Source organism: Eptatretus burgeri, chromosome 8 (assembly GCF_056783735.1).
Source record: "Eptatretus burgeri isolate ZD-2024b chromosome 8, Ebu_testis_v1, whole genome shotgun sequence".
NCBI lineage: Eukaryota > Metazoa > Chordata > Myxini > Myxiniformes > Myxinidae > Eptatretus > Eptatretus burgeri.
Window position 1 is genome coordinate 40123128 of NC_140968.1, and position 19117 is coordinate 40142244.

A 19117-nucleotide genomic window follows, 5' to 3' on the forward strand; every position below is an offset into this window, starting at 1 on the left:
CTCTCCCATCAATGGATGGAGGTCCTCAATGCCAGACAGGAAATCCGAGCCGTATCCCTGGACATATCACGTGCTTTTGACACAGTCTGGCACCCTGCCCTACTCACCAAACTCTCTTCCCATGGTATTCAAGGCCATCTCCACTCATGGCTCGCAGACTTCCTCTCCTGTCACAGTCAACGTGTGGCCCTAAATGGAGTTCTTTCATCCCCTCTTCCTGTGCAGGCTGGAGTTCCTCAAGATAGCGTTCTGGGCCCTGTTCTTTTTCTGGTTTTCATCAATGATCTCTCGGACACTGGAAAATCCTCTATTTCTCTTTGCCGACGACTCCACCCTCTGCCGTACCATCTGTCATCCCTCAGACCGGCAAGCAGCAGCTTCTTCGCTCACTGCAGATCTGGATAAAATCACAAACTGGTCCAACACGTGGAACATGTCTTTCAATCCAGACAAATCTCACACTCTCACTATGTCTCTTCGAAAGGACCGTTTACAACCCCCCCCCCCATCCACTTTCTCAACAATCCTCTGGAAGAAGTCTTTTCTTTCAAGCTTCTAGGTCTCACTATCTGCCATGACCTTTCCTGGGAAAGTCACATTTCCAACCTCGCCTCAAAAGCCAGTCGCCGACTGGGAATCCTCTGTTGTGCAAAGTCCTTCCTCGGCCCTCTTGAGCTCCTGACCACTTACAAAGCTTTTGTCCGTACCCTGATGGAGTACTGCTCTCCCCTCTGGGCTGGTGCTCCTGCCTCCCACCTTTCTCGGCTTCACGCTGTTGAAACCAGGGCATTTAAGATCATCGGCATCTCCCGCAATGAAGCTGAGTCTTTGGGCCTCTCACTCAATCACCGCAGGTTGGTCGGTGGTCTTTCTGTCTTCTACCGACTCCTCTCCAGCCTTGCCCCCCCTGCTCTCTCTGCGATTTGTCCCCACCACATTTCCACAGGGCGCTCAAGGTCCGCCAACAACCCCTTCTGGTAAAACTACCAAAATCACGAATCACTGCTCATCTTCACTCTTTCATTCCTCTTTTTCCCGCCTTTGGAATAAACTTCCTCACTCTATTCTTTCCCATTCTTCCCTCCAGGCTTTCAAAACAGCTGTTCACCACCACCTCTTATCTTCCCCCATCCAAATCCTCGATCTTTTCTACCCCCGATAATCCACCCAAGCCCACTTCCTTCATTTCTCCTGCTTTCCTTCCTGAAAGTCCCTGAAATGTCCATCTTCTCTTCGCCATGTTCCCTGTCCCATCCCCATCCCTCTCCCTTCCACAGTTCACCTAATGTGTCTGTTCCCCACTGTTTTGTCCCTTCCACTCCCGCCCCTCTTGTCTCATGCCTCCTTGCTGTGAGTTGTGTGTTAGCTCTCATGCGAGCCTCGACCAAGGTATACAAAAAAAAAAAAAAAAAAAACACAAAAAAAACAGGGTGCCGTGTTATTTTCACCCAACGCCCCCAACCCCCGCCCCCCCCCCCACCAAAAAGAGGACTTCATGTTATTTTCACACTCGCTTAGCTGATGTTGCTTTAGACTCGACTGCAAAAAAATCTGGAGGAATTCCCATGTTTTATTGCCTTTTTACCCAATTGGAAAAAAGACAATGTTAGGTATTCCATGACCAATCATCTTGCTATTGCTTGCCAAGTCAGCCATTCCTAAAGGCCCAGTCACACCTTGACGTTTTAGCCAGCTTATGCCGATTTTTGAAAAATTTGTCTAAAACGCTGGCACACGTCGAATACGTTATGGGTAAGTTTTGGAAACATTGAGAGCACGCTGAAAAACACTGCCATACGTCGTAGTACGCTGGCTTTCATCGTTGTACTTTGCGGTTGTCCTCAAACTTTAGCATGCTTGAAATTTTACGACATATGCCAGCGTATGACTCACAAGTTCCGCTACGCTGGCCATAAATTGTAGGCACGTTATGCGATCGTTGACACACGTCGACACACGTTACTTGTAAGTTAATCATAAGTCGAAACATGTCGAGGTAATGTTTAGCTTACCCGAAACTTATTTCTAACCTATGAGTAACGTGTTGTAGGCACGTTACGCAATCGTTGACACACGTCCACACACGTTACTTGTAAGTTACTCATAAGTCGAAACACGTCGAGGTAATGGTTAGCATCAGTGTTCCAGACTCCCTGGTTTTTTTTTCTTCTTCTTCTTCGGTATGACGGTTATGTTGACACTTCGATTTCTAGTGCGGTTATGATTTAAATCGTTGAGCGGCAGCCTATTAATTATATTATATTATATTATAACTGCACTAGAAATCGAAGTGTCAACATCACTGTCATAAAAAAGAAAAAAACCCCCCCAAAAAACAGGGAGTCTGGAACACTGATTCTCGAACCATTACCTCGACGTGTTTCGACTTATGAGTAACTTACAAGTAACTTTTGTCGACATGTGCCAACGATCGCATATCGTGTGTACAACTTATTCCCATCGCATGCAGAACGTGTGAGGCATACGGAAAGTACGTCGTAAAATGTTTAACACGTTTAAAATTTCAAGACGTACTCCACTTACTACGACGTATGATAGCATACTTTAGCGTTCTATTCACGTATACCAAACTTACCCATACCGTATTCGACGTGCGCCAGCGTTTTAGACGCATTTTTCAGAGGTCGGCATACGCTGGCAAAATCGCCAAGGTGTGGTTCCTTATCAAATGCCTTCTTAAAGTCGAGATATACTATATCCACTGCCTTTCCATCAGCCACCCAATCAGACACTGCTTCATAGATCTCTAAAAGATTTGTTAAATAGGAACTACCTTTGGTAAACCCATGCTGACTACCTTTAATTAGTTTGTATTTGTTTAAATGGTTCCTCATCTGATCTTTAATTAATGTCTCCAATACCTTCCCCACAACTGAAGTCAAGCTAACAGGTCTAGAGTTTCCCAATTCCTCTCTGGATCCTTTCTTAAATAATGGTGTTACATTTGCGAGTCTCCAATCCTCTGGTACCTGGCCTGACTCCAGTGATCTTTTGAAAATATCCGTTAACATCTTGCTTACCTGCTCAGCCACTTCCCTCAATACTCTCGGGTGCATATTATCTGGCCCCGGAGCCTTATCTTCTCTTAGATTACCTCGCTGTTTCTCTATTTCCTCCACTCCAACCTGGATCTTCTGTAAAAGCCCTTCCTCACCTCCTCGATGGTTACTCTCAGCAATTGGCAATTCTCCTGACTGTTCTTGTGTTAAAGTTGAAGCAAAATACCTGTTTAATAAGCCTGCCATCTCACTTTCATCACTAACCACTCTCCCGGTGCTCTTCCTCAATGGGCCCACACTGGTCCTTACCTGTTATTTTCCCCTGATATACTAAAATAAAGCCTTGTTATTATGTTTAATATTCTTAGCCATGTCCTTCTCATACTCTCTTTTGACTTGCTGAGTTATTTTCTTAATTAGCCTCTGTTTACTTCGACAGTGATTTAAATAGAACTCCAGTCCTGTTATTTTAAAACAAATAAATGTCTTCTCCTTCTCCTTAATAGCATTCCTGATCTCACTGCTTAACCACCCTGGTCAATTTCTGCTTCTAGTTTGACACCTCATTGGAATATACTTACTCTGCACTCTCCACATTTGCTCCTTAAAGGTTTCCCATTTCTCTGATGCTAATTGTCTTGTGGTTGGAGTCTCCCAATCTGCATCACCAAACTCTCTCCCTGATGCTGATTGTCTTGTGGTTGGAGTCTCCCAATCTGCATCACCAAACTCTCTCCCTGATGCTGATTGTTTTGTGGTTGGAGTCTCCCAATCTGCATCACCAAACTCTCTCCTCATACCCTCAAAGTTTGCCTTCCTGAAATCTAATAGCCTTACCCTGCTATCTTGAACTCTAACCCTTAACAGAAGCTTTGCACACACAATGTTATGGTCACTTGCTCTTAAATGCTTCCTGACCTCCACCATATTGGGATCATTACTCAAAAGGAGGTCGAACACTACACTCCCCCCAGGGGGCTTATCTACAAATTGGGTTAAAAAGCAATCTTGGAATAAAACTAGAAAATCCTCATCTGCTCTGCCCTTTCCCTGTTCCTGGACCCAATCTATCCCGAGCAAGTAAAAATCCCCCATAATCAATACTCTTCTCTTACCACAAGCCCTTTTGAATTCTTCATGTACTCCTCTTTCCTCCTCTTCCTTCCAACTTGGAGCCCTATAAAAGCATCCAACCAGTGTCTTACTGTTTTTACAATCTCTACCCACACAGAATCCTCAACATTTATTCCTTCCTTAATGTCACCCCTTTCTCTTGATGCAATGTTGTCCTTTACCCAGATTGCTACTGCAGGAGGCCTTTGCCTCATGGAAAGCAAACCCCACTGAGGATAATCTCAGTTCCTTCCATAAAGCTCGGAACACAGTGTGTATCTACCCTTAGGAGAACCAGAAAACAACATCTTTCAAAGCTCAACTCTGAACTTTTAAACCTCTCTCCCTCCTCAAAATATTGGTGGCATCTAATCAAATCTATTTCTGGTGTATGTTCCCCCTCCACCCCCTTCCTTACCTCAAATGGCCGCACTGCTGATACCGCATGTGAAAAGGCTGAATGCCTAAACTCGGTGTTTGCATCGAAATGTTGTATCCAAAACTCATCGCTTTCTCTACCCACTTTATCCAGTCACACTCAACTGTCCGTGGACTCTGTGTCCTTTTCTCCTGACAAGGTGGGGAGCTTGCTGTTAAACCTCGACTCAGATTCTGTAACCGGTCCAGACAGCATCAGCCCACATGTCCTAAAAACCTGCTCCTCTGCTCTTGCTCACCCTCTCTCTGTTCTAGTCACCCTCTCATTTGCTCAAGGTCATCTGCCATCTGCTTTGAAATCAGCAAACATTACTGCCCTGCATAAAAAAGGTGCAAAAACAGATCCCTCCAACTACAGATCAATCAGCCTTCTGCCAATCATCAGCAAGGTTATGGAATCCATCATCGCTTCAAACATTAAATCCTTCCTCTTCTCCAATGGCTTGATTTCTGATCATCAATTTGGTTTCAGACCAGGTCACTCTACCCTGGATATGTTGCTTCTGCAATCCCAACAATGGATGGAAGCCCTCAATGCCGGACATGAAATCAGAGCCATATCCCTAGACATATCGCGTGCTTTTGACATGGTCTGGCACCCTGCCCTGCTCACCAAACTCTCTTCCTATGGTATCCAAGGCCATCTCCACTCATGGCTCGCAGACTTCCTCTCCTGTCGCAATCAATGTGTGGCCCTAAATGGAGTTCTTTCATCCCCTCTTCCTGTCCAGGCTGGAGTTCCGCAAGGTAGCGTTCTGGGCCCTTTTCTTTTTCTGGTTTTCATCAATGATCTCTCCGACTCTCTGGAAAATCCTCTATTTCTTTGCTGATGACTCCACCCTCTGCCGTACCATCTGTCATCCCTCAGACCGGCAAGCAGCAGCTTCTTCGCTCACTGCAGATCTGGGTAAAATCACAAACTGGTCCAACACGTGGAATATGTCTTTCAATCCGGACAAATGTCACACTCTCACTATGTCTCTCTGAAAGGACCGTTTAGAAAACCCCCCATCCACTTTCACAACAATCCTCTGGAAGAAGTCCTTTCTTTCAAACTTCTGGGTCTCACTATCTGCCATGACCTTTCCTGGGAAAGCCACATTTCAAACCTGGCCTCCAAAGCCAGTCGCCGACTGGGAATCTTCCATCGTGCAAAGTCCTTCCTCGGCCCACCTGAGCTCCTGACCACTTACAAAGCTTTCGTCCGCAGCCTGATGGAGTACTGCTCTCCCCTCTGGGCTGGTGCTTTTGCCTCCCACCTTTCTTTGCTTCACGCTGTGGAAACCAAGGCATTTCGGATCATTGAATCTTCTGTGATGAGACTGAGTCTTTGGGCCTCTCACTCTCTCACCGCAGGCTGGTCAGTGGTCTTTCTGTCTTCTACCGTCTCCCCTCCAGCCTCGCCCCCCCCCCACCCCTGCTCTCTCTGCGATTTGTCCCCACCACATTTCTGCAGGGCGCCCAAGGTCCGCCAACAACCCCCTTCTGGTAAAACTACCAAAATCACGAATCACTGCTCACCTTCACTCTTTCATTCCTCTTTTTCCTGGCCTTTGGAATAAACTCCCTCACTCTATTCAATCCCATTCTTCCCTCCAGGCCTTCAAAACAGCTGTTCACCACCACCTCTTGTCATCCCCCATCCAAATCCTCGATCTTTTCTACCCCCGATAATCCACCCAAGCCCACTTCCTTCGAATTCCCTGCTTTCCTTCCTGAAAGTCCCTGTAATATCCATCTTGTATTCCCCATGTTCCATGCCCCATCCCTCTCCCTTCCACAGATCTTCTAATGTCTCCGTTCCCCACTGTTTTCTCCTTACCACTCCCGCCCCTCGTCTCATACCCCCCCTTGCTGTGCGTCGTGTGTTAGCTCTCATATGAGCCTTGACAAGGTATACAAAAAAAAGAAAGAAGAAAAAAAGGGGTAATGTTGGAGCATATCACACTGGAGAAGGATCTGGGGGTGGTAATAGATATGGGAGGTAAGCAGGTAGCACAGTGCCAGTCAGCTATAGGTAAAGCAAATAGGGTTTTCGGTTGTATTCGGAGGGGGATCATTTATAAATCAAAAGAGGTGGTGTTAACATTGTGCAGGAATTTGGTGAGGCCACATCTAGAATAATGCATTCAGTTTTTGTCACTACAATTCCGGAAGGACATAGATGCCATGGAGAGGGTTCAGCGCAGGGCTACTAGATTGATTCCGGGCCGAGCGCGACTCAGCTATGAGGAGCAGCTGAAGGAGACAGGGCTTTGTGCACTCGAAAGGAGGTGGTTACAAGGTGATATGATGGAGATGTTTAAGATAATGAAAGGTTTAGATAAAATAAGTGCAGATGAATTATTCAACAGAGTAGACAGTGATAGGACCAGAGACCATAGCCTGAGAGTAAAGAAGACAGGAGCAAGGCAGGAGACTTTTACTCAGAGAGGAGTTAATGCATGGAATGGTCTCCCTGGAAAGGTAGTGGCAGCAGAAACAGCAGATAAGTTTAAATTACAATTAGATCGCTACCTGGAAGTTATGGAGATGGAGGGTTGGGGATGTTGACCAGACTTTTAGGTAGTTTGAGCATTGATGGGTGATTGTGTGCATGTGTGCGGGTGCTGTTGGTGGGGGTCTTGTCAGGGGGTGTTGTGTGTTTAATGTTGTGTGTGTTTTAACCAAGCCCATGCCCCCTCCCCTGAGTGGAAGAAGAAAAAGATAAAAATACAAAAACATAAATATAAATAAATATATATTTAAATAATAAAATAAACAGAATTTTTAAATTAATTAATTAAAAAAATGCTTTTTTTTCCTTGGATCTTGTGTAGATAAGTTGGTGTGGTGTTTGTGCAGGCATGATGGGCTGAATTGCCTCCACCTGTGTTAGATTTCCTTGTAAAAGGACATTGTATAAAAGTTCATGTTGGTTTAATGGTGAGGAAGGTGGGCTTGGGATCCTCGGATCCTGAGTTCAAATCCCATTTGGCTGTTGAATTAATACCAGGTGGGGTTGACTCTGCCTGTCATCCTTCCGAGGTCAGCAAAATGAGTGCCAACTTTCTGGTATCCTGTTTCGAAGTGGCGACCCGTCCAGGATTGTGTCCAATAGCCAAGGAGACTGCTTAGGCAGCACAAACGCTCTGCACACACAGAGTATGGTCCCGATGGTTGGATGGTATAAAAGTTCAGCAGAAATTTTTTTGAACGATGATGCCATGTCGATATCACTCCCTTTTACCAACCAGCCCTCCTGTTTGTGAGATGTATTGTTTATGTTTTGGTGCTGCATCGTCCATTTGTTGTAAAAGTTTCCTTTTCCAAATTTGTTCAAGTATCGGTTTTATCTCACCGCATTGAACCCGTTCTCTTTGTTTTGGCATTCGTGGAGATTTGAAAACGATATGCGGAACAGCCTTTTATCCTGTTTATATTCTTTCGAATATCAGTGTAATTATGAGCATGTGTAATTTTGATACTTCGTTTCAGCCGAGTGGAAGCCGAGCTGGAGGTGGTATGGAGGGCGGCCATGCGTCAAACGAAGCAGCTGGGGCCACCAGCATGGCCCTCCACGGAACCTGCGGGAACGATGATCTGCCCCGTACTGGATGATCCACCCGCGTTGAGAGATTCTTCTTCCACAAATGGGTGTTTGTAAGTTTGGTGAGACCATGTCGTTGGCATGAGGATGTCAACCTGCTATCGGTGCCATCGTCCCATATCACAACCTTTCTTGCCTGTTAGTTGACATGAGAGATATAATTTCCATGTGCAAATCGTATGAAGTAAAATTCAGAGTACGACTTAGTGTATGTAATTATGAGATGATGATTCAAAAAAAATTTTTATTTGAAGGTACACAGCATAAGGCTACACAGTTTGGTGTGCCCTCGTCATAGGATCTGCTGATTGTTATGTGATCAGAGAGGCCATATTTGCCAAGTTACCAAACTCTGAAGCTATGCTTGTTTTGGTAAGTTGGTTGGTGGCTGAACCTCTGATGCTATGATACATTAATAACTGTTAATTCATATATATGTATAAGTGGAAAAATTACACACCCAGAATAGGAATCGAACCCAAGTCCTTTGTTAAACAATACCAGTGCTCTGCCATCTGCTCTAATTGTATATGCCAGTCTGGGCGTGTAATTTGTCCACATATACAAATGCTTGTTTCATGTTCATTTATAACTGTAATTAATATGTATAAACGTGGTTGAAATTTAATTCAGTACATGCTTCCATGTTAAACAAAGTGCCATCAGGCAAGAGAGCAACCTGAACATCAAGAAAGAGATGGCAGTGGGTTTCATAACCAGTTCAACAACAACAAAATTATTCCGGGACTGCAGGGCTCGATTATATGTCAAACAATTCCTCAAGTGATGTGCACCGTTGACCCACTGAACCCTTGCCATGTGCAGTTGTACCTGTGGTTATATTCTTCTTTTGTTCCTTTCGTATGCAGCACAAAGCTGCAGGGTGGCATAATTGGCTGAGGACACAGCTGTGTTGCTGATGCAATGCCCTCTATAGCTTCAGGCAGGAATTTTGAAGTTTGACCAGGGTGCTGGCGATAGCTTGCCTACTATTTACGAAGGACACTGTGTGATCTTTAACATTCACCAACTCATGACAGCAGACTGTACACCCTGTTTAACGTCCATCCGAGGGACGCACCCTGATCTGAGGGACGCAGGGACTGATTAGTCACCCTGTCTGTGAAACACCGGAATGGCAGTTATAGCTGGGCTAAGATTCAAACATAGCGTTCACAGCTTAGCAGTGAGTGTGCATACCTCTATGCCATCCTACCACACATATGGTTAAATTAATGGCATAAAAGCCATGGTAAAACTATAGTATTGAGTCCTTCCTAGATTTCAACCTACCTCGTACATACTGCAATACGCGTTATTACTTTGAAAAGTAAAAGTGTGTGGAAGCAAAGCACAGCATTTGCAGTGCTTATTCCACTGTTTAGTAGATTGCTGGATGGTGGTACCTCGTTGTAATGTGCCTGCACAACCCATTGGAATGGTAAATGTGTGAATGAACGCAAAATGATTGATTTCACTTGTGGGTTGTTTTGTACATTTTATGGATTATGGGTTTTGATGCTGTCATCCACTCTTCCCGTCTCCACCTTCCTTCTCCCTCTACCCCATGCATTCCTATCCGATGCACCCGATAAACGTGATGAAAAGCAGACTCGAAATCTGAATCGGGGAAAGGAATAAATTTATTGCTCAAACAAACGACGCTTTCGCACAAGAATTCAAATACTTGCACGCATTGCACATCGATCAGAAAATTTCTGGTCATGACTTGATCATAAATAAATGAAAAGTTTTTCTACCTATGCTGGCAAATGTGCATTTTGGTTATTCAATACGATTTAACAATCATATATGTTGTATGTATATATATATATATATATATATATATATATATATATATATATATATATATATATATATATATATATATATATATATATATATATATATATTATTCCTTGATGTTGAAGTTTGCCTTTTGATGAAGTTTTCTTAACTTATGACTCAGAACGACAAAGAATCAAGTATAATCTTCCTCCAGAAAACCTGATCAGAATGTGATTTGTAAAAATTACCTGATTGTCCAGGTGTAATGTGCAGAATCCGATATTTTTTCAACATGTTAGAGTTAATTGATAATGCTGAAGATAATGGATGTGATCACATTTTTATTGATAACACTAGCGACTGCAGCACTGTAGTTCCTATACTGCGGTAACTATTGCAATGGAGATACAGAATACAAATTTTGTGTACCTTGCTGCAGTTGTGCAGGAGAATGTTCAAAAATGCTTGTATCGCTGTAGATGAATAATGTCTCCATTTTGAATGGATTCGGACAAGCAAGGCACTGGATTGTACAACATCCTTTCTTTCAAAGCAATGCCGACTGTCCTATCCACAGTTATTGTGATAGTGCATCTCGGTCTAAATTAAAATTCTCTTCTTGCTCAGTGTTGAGCACCCAAATGCACTTTCTGCCATTATGCAAGGATTGACTGTTTGCCTTGACTTTGTCGACAAAAACAAAAAGGTATTAAAGAAATAATTCCACAGTGGGCCTATCACTTTGCCATCGCAACAGGTCGGTGGTCTCTGTCTTTTACGGCCTCCTTTTTTGGTCCTCATCCTCTGCTCTTTCTGTGCGCTCTGTCCACCCCACTCCCAGTTTTCTGCAAGGCACACATGATCCACCATCAATACCTTTCTGATGAAACTCTCAAAATCCAGAATTATTGCTCACCTCCACTTATTTTACCCCTGCCTTTGGAACCAACTTCCACATCCTCTTCAATCTGATTCTTCCCTCCAGATTTTCAAAACAGCTGTTCACCACCATCTCAGTTAATCACCAATCCAAACCATGATCTTTTTTACCCTTATTAAACCACCCCCACCCCCAAATTTTTGTTTTTTCCTTCCTGAGAGTTTGCTCCTGTATCTATCTTGTCCACACCCTGCATCTCCCCCACCCTTCATTCTTACCCGTATCCCTTGTTTGTCCATCTCCGTCTATTTTGTCCCTCTGACCTACTGTTGGCAGTTCCTCCCCCATCCCTCCCCTCTCCCTCTCTTTCTGCTGTTCCTTTTGGTCTGTCGCATCCTTATCTATTCTGTGTTCTAGCTCTTCCATGTGCCGAGACTTCATATCGAAAAAAACAAAAGAACACAAGGACTCGAAACAGCTGAAGGCAAGGGAAGGGTCCTTTTTAAACAAACTTTTATTCACTGCGTCACCGACTGTTCTTGCTGTTGTTATCTTCGATGGGTAGGTGTAGTTGAAACTGCTGATGATACACAGGTGGCTAGATGGCATGGGGTTACAGGCCAACACACAAACCATGGAGCAGTGATTAACAGTCATGAGCCCACAAACAAAGGACAGAAAAAAAGAAAAAAGAAATGAGTGCTGACAAATATCCCAAAGGGGCAGAAGAGATCACGTGGAAGAGAGAGATGGGGTTACAAGTGGCGTTTCCAGCTTGTATAAGTTAATTACAAATCGAGCCACTGCATACATACTGTTAGTGGGGCAACTTAGCTAAATATAGCATAACAATTGTGCATTTTGTGAGGAAAGCACCAAATTTGGCACACTAGTAGCCTATCATATTATGAACAGATTTGGATATTGGGCCATCTCAAATTCAGCCGCTGATGGCTGTGGCAGCCATTTTCCACTGTCATCAAAAATTTTGAGATGGCCCAATATCCAAATCTGTTCATAATATGATAGGCTACGAGTGTGCCAAATTTAGTGCTTTCCTCACAAAATGCACAATTGTTATGCGAAGTTGCCCCACTATGTCTGCAATAATTCAGTTAAAGTTATTGTTCAGTAAAAAAACCAAATTGTTCATTACTGCAGCAGATAAATCCAGGCAGCAGAAAAAATTATTTTCAGAGGAAACATCATGTGCACGTGCATGACCTGGACAATTAATTACACACTGCATGTAGGACGCAAGAAAATTAAATCTGAGTGAAAAAAGGCATGGTGACCCATCCTAGCAACGTGGCATTTCAATATCCTGCAGACTGCAGGTCATACACTGTGAGCAAATACATGAGTACCGTATAAGCATATTCGATGACACCACCACCAATAACCATCGTGCTTGTATCAACGACAAAGACACTTCGTAAAATGAAACATCTCTCGACCTTGGTATACTGAATCTTGTGGTGAGGCAGTCACAGTTAAAGGCCTGGTCACACCTTGACGTTTTAGCCAACGTATGCCGATTTTTGAATTTTTTTTCTAAAACGCTGGCAAACGTTGAATACGTTATGGGTAAGTTTTGATAACATTAAGAGCACGCTGGCATACGTCGTAGTACGTTGCCATAAGTCGTTGTACGTTGGCTTTAAACGTTGTACTTTTCGGTTGTCCTCAAATTTTTTCATGCTTGAAATTTCACGACGTATGCCGGCGTATGACTCACACGTTCCGCTACGCTGGCCACAAGTTGTAGGCACGGTCTGCGATCGTTGACAGACGTCAACACATGCTACTTGTAAGTTAATCATAAGTTGAGACACGCCGAGGTAATGTTTAGCGTACCCGAAACTTATTTCTAACCTATGATTAATGTGTTGTTGGCACGTTACGCGATCGTTGCCACACGTCGACAGACGTTACTTTTAAGTTACTCATAGGCTGAAAGACGTCGGTATAATGGATCGTCCTTGCGTCAGCGTCCACGGCCACGGCCAGGACACTTATTTGCAGCATTCTTCAAACTTTTCTTCGGCATGACGAGGATGTTCACACTTCGATGTCGAGCTTGGCTATGATTCCAATTGTCTATCGGCAGCGTCTATTTAAAATAGTCGAGTTTGAGCGTTTTAACACGTTCAGAAGAAACGCTTCAAATTTCCAAACCCCAGCGTCAAAAAAAAAAAAAAAAAAAAAAAAAAAACAAAGGCGAGTGACAGCAATTTAAATCGTTCATTGTAAACAATGAAACTAGCTGAGTGGTACCGTGTAAAAGTCGTTGAGTGAAAAAAAAATCCAATTGTTGAGCGCAAGCGTCTACTTTCAATAGTGGAGATGCAGCCATTTAAATCGTTGAGTGGCAGCCTATGAACCTACCCGTGGACACGCGGACGCAAGGACGATCCATCATAACCCACACCCTCCCCTTCACACCCACCTACTACTGCCAACATGAACAAACTACTACTAATACTCATACTAACACTGATACTGATACTGATACTGTTACTGCTGACATGGACATCAACTCAAAAAGGAACTCGAAAACACTGTTGGGTTCCCCTTTTATGAACACCATTTTTATATACCAATTCCCAAAACCGCTGGGAACACGTCTTTATATGGCAGTTGTAAGCGAGAAACACATTCATTTTTTTTTTTTTGTCGACCGGAAGACGTCATTGGAATAAGTCTACATACGTCGATGTGTGTTGGGACTACGTAAAGAATTGGTTCAAAGCACGTCAAACATAAGTTAGAAATAAGTTTCGCGTAAAAAAGACATTACCGCGACGTGTTTCGACTTATGAGTAGCTTATAAGTAGCCTTTGTGGACGTGTGTAAGCGTCCACATATCGTGTGTAAAACTTATCCCCATCGCATGCGGAACGTGTGTCATACGCCGAGTACGTCGTAAATTTTGAACATGTTTAAAATTTCTTGACGTACTCTACTTACTACGACTTATGATAGCGTATTTAGCGTTGTACTCACGTATACCAAACTTACCCATACCGTATTTGACGTGCCCCAACGTTTTAGACACACTTTTTGTTACGTCGGCATACGCTGGCAAGATCGCCAAGGTGTGACCGCGATTTTGACCCTTCCATTTCTACGGCAGTTATGATTCGAATCGTTGTGCGTCAGCCTTTTAATAGGCTACGTCACGACATCGTCGGCGATGCGTGCAACGCGCTATGCCTGAGTTAGACTATCGTTGGGCATCGGTTGTGTAGGCCGACAACAGGTTCAGCATTCGTTGGTATAAGTTATCTATAACACAACGAAACGTTCTGTGTAGTTACCAATGCGGTACACATAAGACCAAGTCGCTATGAATACGTCCGAATCTTTAAAAAAAAACATCAAAAGTTCAACGTAAGCCAGCGTTTTACATAAATTTTAACACGTTGCCATCGCTGGCTAAAACGTCAAGGTGTGACCGGGCCTTAAGCAGCTTGATTTCTCATTGTGGAGGGCTAATCTTCCCGAGTGCAACCTCAGGTCATTTTACAAGGCTCTCAACAAGTGTGTTTCCATCCTTAGGCGAGTCGGAAAATATCTGGCTCACCTCAAGGGTGAGCTTTCCAACCCTTCTCACTCCATCAAGTCCTGGTGGCACCTTGTTTTGTCTGCTCAACTTACTCCTCCTCACATCTCAGGTGGCTTAATTACAAGAGAGTGGGTACACGAAAGAGATACCAAACTGTACCAAAGGTGTACAATTTGATGGTGATTTGAGGTGTTGTCTTCAAATCAAAACAAACTATGGTATGATTTTGATATAATGATCAAACATATGCATCATCATGACACAGTCTGTTATGTTTTCAACTACACTACCGGTCGAAAGTTTTAGAACACCCCCAATTTCCAGTTTTTACTGAAATTTAAGCAGCTTAATGTTTCAATGTACTCTGAAATTAAAGCATAGAACAAATAAACAATTGCAGATAAAAAAGAAATCATGGAATCGTTTTGTTGAACAAAATTTAATCTAAAATTTTGACTCATAAAAGTATCCACCTTTTGCAGATATCGGGCTTTCACCCTTCTGTCCAGTTCATCCCAAACCAGCTCGATGGGGTTTAAGTCTGGAGACTGTGCCGGCCATTCCATGATTTGAAGCCCACCGTCTTGTTCTTTTCTTATAAGGTAGTTCTGACATAGCCTGGAGGTATGTTTTGGGTCGTTATCTTGCTGTAGAATGAACACCTGACTAACTAGGCATAGACCAGAGTGTATTGCATGGCACTGCAAAGTGTTGTAGTAGCGCTTTTGGTTCAGGGTGCCACTCACTCTGTGCAAGTCGCCGACTCTGGATCCAGCAAAAGATCCCCAGATCATCACGCTTCCTCCTCCATGTTTGACAGTTGGTGTCACACACTGAGGAACCATCTTTTGGCCTACTCGACGGCATACAAAAACCCTGCGTGATGAACCGAACATTTCAAATTTTGATTCATCGGTCCATAAGACCTTCTTCCAGTTTTCAGTAGTCCACTGACGGTGCTTCATGGCCCAGGCAAGCCTCTTTTTCATATTTTGCCATCTTAGCAATGGCTTTCTTACTGCCACTCGACTTGCTGCTGCTGCTGTCCCGTGAGCCGCCTATCACACAAGCTGTTGACTCTCAGAAACTTGTCTTCTGATTGTGTTGTGGCTTTGGGTCTGCCAGACCTCTTCCTGTCAGAGTTTTCTCCAGTTTCCAAGTGCCTTTTGAAGGTGTAGGAAACTGTACTCACTGACACCTTGCCTGCTTTGCATTTTCTCTCAAGCAAAGACCTACACTTTTAAGGGTTATAATGGTCTGTCTGTCTTCCTTTACTTGTCTTTTCCTCACCATTATGATAGCAATATACTACTTCCTGCAGTGCAATATTGTCCAAATAATGCTTCAGAGGGTGTAGCAACACAGTCTGTTACAACACTGCTTTTGTACAGACAGAGGGTTTGTAACTAATCAACAAAAGTTGGGACACTTGAAGGAATTGTTTGCATCAACTTTCAAGGCTTAATTTACTTCCATTGCTGCAGAACAGCTGCAGTTGCTAACCCATGACTTGTTCTTTTTTAACAACTCTGAAATTTACATTATTTTTCAGTTTTTGGTAACCTAAACTTTTTTTTAAACCTCTGGCAGTTTACCGCTTAGCTTTGTACCATTTCAGGTTATTCACTGGACTTGAAATGCTTAAATTTCAGGAAAAACTGGAAAAATGGGGGTGTTCTAAAACTTTTGACCGGTAGTGTACATATGTTGAATTGTCTGTAAACTGAAGTCTTTATTTTGAAAAAATAAGGGGTTAAAGTGATTACAAACAATCTGCCATAGCCAATAAATTTCATCTTTTCAAGATACAACAGTTAGTCAAAACACTCTGAGATTGTCACCCTCCAGAGAGCATGAGCTCAATTCAAACAAGAATGACCTTGAGAACCAAGGTCTGCTGTTTGTGTGCCTAAACCTAGATCTGACACGCTCGAACACTACCAATCCAATACGTGCATAATGTCACATGCTTGGGTGGTGAAAAAAGAAAATTGGTGTACACACTACACAGAGAAGAGTTATCGATGATCACGATGTTCAGGTTTGTGCAAATGGACTAGCAAGTATCCTGAGGGGAATCATCAGGACCTTTATTCCACTCTGAAAGCTGAAAACAAGGATTTGAATAGTTTTCTCTCTAGAGGGAAACAGATGGATGAGAATGCGTTCATTTCTTCTGAAGATCCGTTCTTGCACCAAGTTGGTGGGATGCAAGGGTTAGTATTTTGGTGGCTAAGCACATACCTTCAGATCCTTCAGCTTGCACTATCACTCATGACTTTTTGGCAAGTGACGTGCTGAAATTTTAGCACACTTTTTGGGACAAGCTGTCATTCTTCAAACTGGTCATGGCTGCCATTGACGGACATGGATGGGGCTTTGAAAAAAATTCCTGATCTGCCAATTTCGATTACATTCCAAAAGATGGTTTCTTGACGTTTTCAGTAAATGTTTGCACATCCCTCATAAATGTTATTTATGTACACAAATTCCAAAATACGAGTTGCATGTCTTAAGCTAATGCTGAAGAAGAGTTTTCCTCCTCTGAAAAGATAGACGCTGATAAGAAAGGTGGCAGTTAATGCACTAAAAGGAGTGGATAATGGGTGAAACACTACAAGCGCACTCGGTAGAGTGCATACCTCTGCCACGTAATACCTGATCCACGAGAACATATGGGGCCCAATACATTTTTGAAATATCATGCGATACACTACTATATCGGTTTTGGCCCCATCTATAATGGTGAAGAATCACTTAAAAATGAAATAATTCTCGTATTCAGATCCGGATCCGGATCTTCACCAAAATCCAATCAATTCGTCCTTGGCACACACCCAACCTGTCCAGCAAGTTTCGTCTGAATCCGTCCATAACCTTTTTGAGATATCGTATTTTTGAGACTCATATATCGGTTTAGCACAATCTCTCAATGGTGAAGAATCACTTTTAAAAAATTTATTTGATCCGGGTCCGGATTCGGATCTTCACCAAAATTGAATACATTCTTCCTTGTCACACACCCAAGTTATCCACCAAGTTTCATCCGAATCCGTCTGCAACTTTTTGAGATATCCTGCACATAAACAAACAGACAGAGAGGGGTGAAAACATAACCTCATTCACCTTCAGTGGCAGAGATAATGAAGCTATATCAGGATTGAACAAAGCTAGGGCAACTTCTGTTCAGTAGAAGATGAATGTGTGGAGGTGAGTGGAAAGTTTGAATGCAAAAACTATACAACATCAGTGGGGGTGGAGGAGAGGGATGGTAGAAAATTGAGAGTCCATTAAACTGTATGCGATGAAATAGGATCAAGCCTTAGAGCTGAGCCTAAGAATCCACAGCCTGAGCCCATATCTTGAAAAGGAGAATCGTACTTCATGAGACTGCTCTGGAAAAGCTTCGATTTTGGAAAACATAACAGGTCAGTATAATCCTTCACTTGAAAACTGCAACCTCACTGGTGTTCATTACATCATTGGCTGCCTTTCATACCTCCTTTCATGGAGTTTCAGGCAAAATATGGTGCGGTATTGGCCCTAATGCTTGCAACCATCGCGGTAATGCACATTCAGTCTCCGTAGCTCACGCTCTCTTTCACGGCGTGACCTCGCAGACTTGGCCGAGCGGCTAGAGACGGCTGATTTGCTGCTTTGGCGAGATGAAGCACGACGTCGCAGGTTCTGCGAGATGGAACGGTGTAGATCTTTGGCTGATGAGCCTGCTGCCACGCTCATCCAAGGGTGTCGCAATGCTGGTCCAGCACCTATGCGCTTGCTTGGATCCACTAGCAGCAACTTGTCAATGAAATCCTTTGCCAAATTTGAGACGCTTGGCCATGGCTGAAGGGAACGGAAAGCACTAGTAAGTTTGTTAAGGAAAATGTGACCACATAATATAGTATAACGTTTAAATGCAAAAATCACTGTTCACCTTGCAGATTAAATGAATCATTGAAAAGTTACTTCTTGAGTCTTATACATTCGTCCAGGATATTACAATGTAATTAAGGCACTGTATGTACATGCCACTGTTATTTTCCCCTTCCCTCTCACCCTCCTCTTGTCTCCAAGCTCCCCTTGTTGTACATTCTGAGTGTTAGCTCCTATACAAGCCTTGGCAGTGTATACAAAAAAAAACGTGGTGCCAGGCAAAACAAATCCCGCCCATTTGAGGCATAAAGTCTTTGGACCCTACTGATCTTCACAAATATGCATTTTTCACAATAGGAATGGGTAGGATTGTAAGTGACAAATAGAATAAGGTTCACTAGAAGCTTAGTTTGAAGTAAATCAGATCATTTTTGATGAACTTATGAGCGAAAAACGATTTTAATCTTTTCGTGACCTTGACCTTTGATCCAATTGGACTCAAAAGTGAATGGGGTCGTCCAATGTTCATTGCCCACCTGTGGATTAAATTTGATCGTGTTTGCTAAAGCCGTTTTGCCGTAAAGTTGCTAACAGACAGACAAACCGGACGATTACAATATCCCGCTCCCTCCCTCCGGAGGGCGGGATAATAAAAATTGTCTGACAAGGTAGTGGGAAGGCAGCACACTTACTTCTTAGCTGTCTTGTCTGGGTGTGGGTGGCGTCCCTCGGATAGACGTTAAACGCGTCACGTCTGCTGAAATTAGTTGGTGGACGTTAAAGATCCCACGGTGTCCTTCGTAAAGATTAGGCGAGCCATCTCCGACACCTTGAAAAATTACAAA

General features: G+C 43.2%; 2 protein-coding genes across 8 annotated transcripts in view; one reads left to right on the forward strand and one right to left on the reverse strand.

Annotated features, from left to right (window-relative positions):
• CEP89 (centrosomal protein 89) overlaps nucleotides 1–9819 on the forward strand; it is a 159772-nt gene extending 149953 nt beyond the window's left edge. For all 7 annotated transcript variants that reach the window (XM_085891686.1, XM_085891682.1, XM_085891688.1 and 4 more), the window contains one exon: nucleotides 8049–9819. In XM_085891686.1, coding sequence (XP_085747812.1) covers nucleotides 8049–8217 — 169 coding nt within the window. In that variant the 3' untranslated portion in view covers nucleotides 8218–9819. The remainder of the gene's footprint in view (nucleotides 1–8048) is intronic.
• Nucleotides 9820–17339: 7520 nt separating this feature from the next.
• Nucleotides 17340–19117, reverse strand: part of LOC147021591 (serine/threonine-protein kinase H1 homolog) — a 15814-nt gene continuing 14036 nt past the window's right edge. The window contains exon 3 of the mRNA XM_085891691.1: nucleotides 17340–18242. Within this exon, the coding sequence (XP_085747817.1) occupies nucleotides 17940–18242 (303 nt within the window). The 3' untranslated portion in view covers nucleotides 17340–17939. The remainder of the gene's footprint in view (nucleotides 18243–19117) is intronic.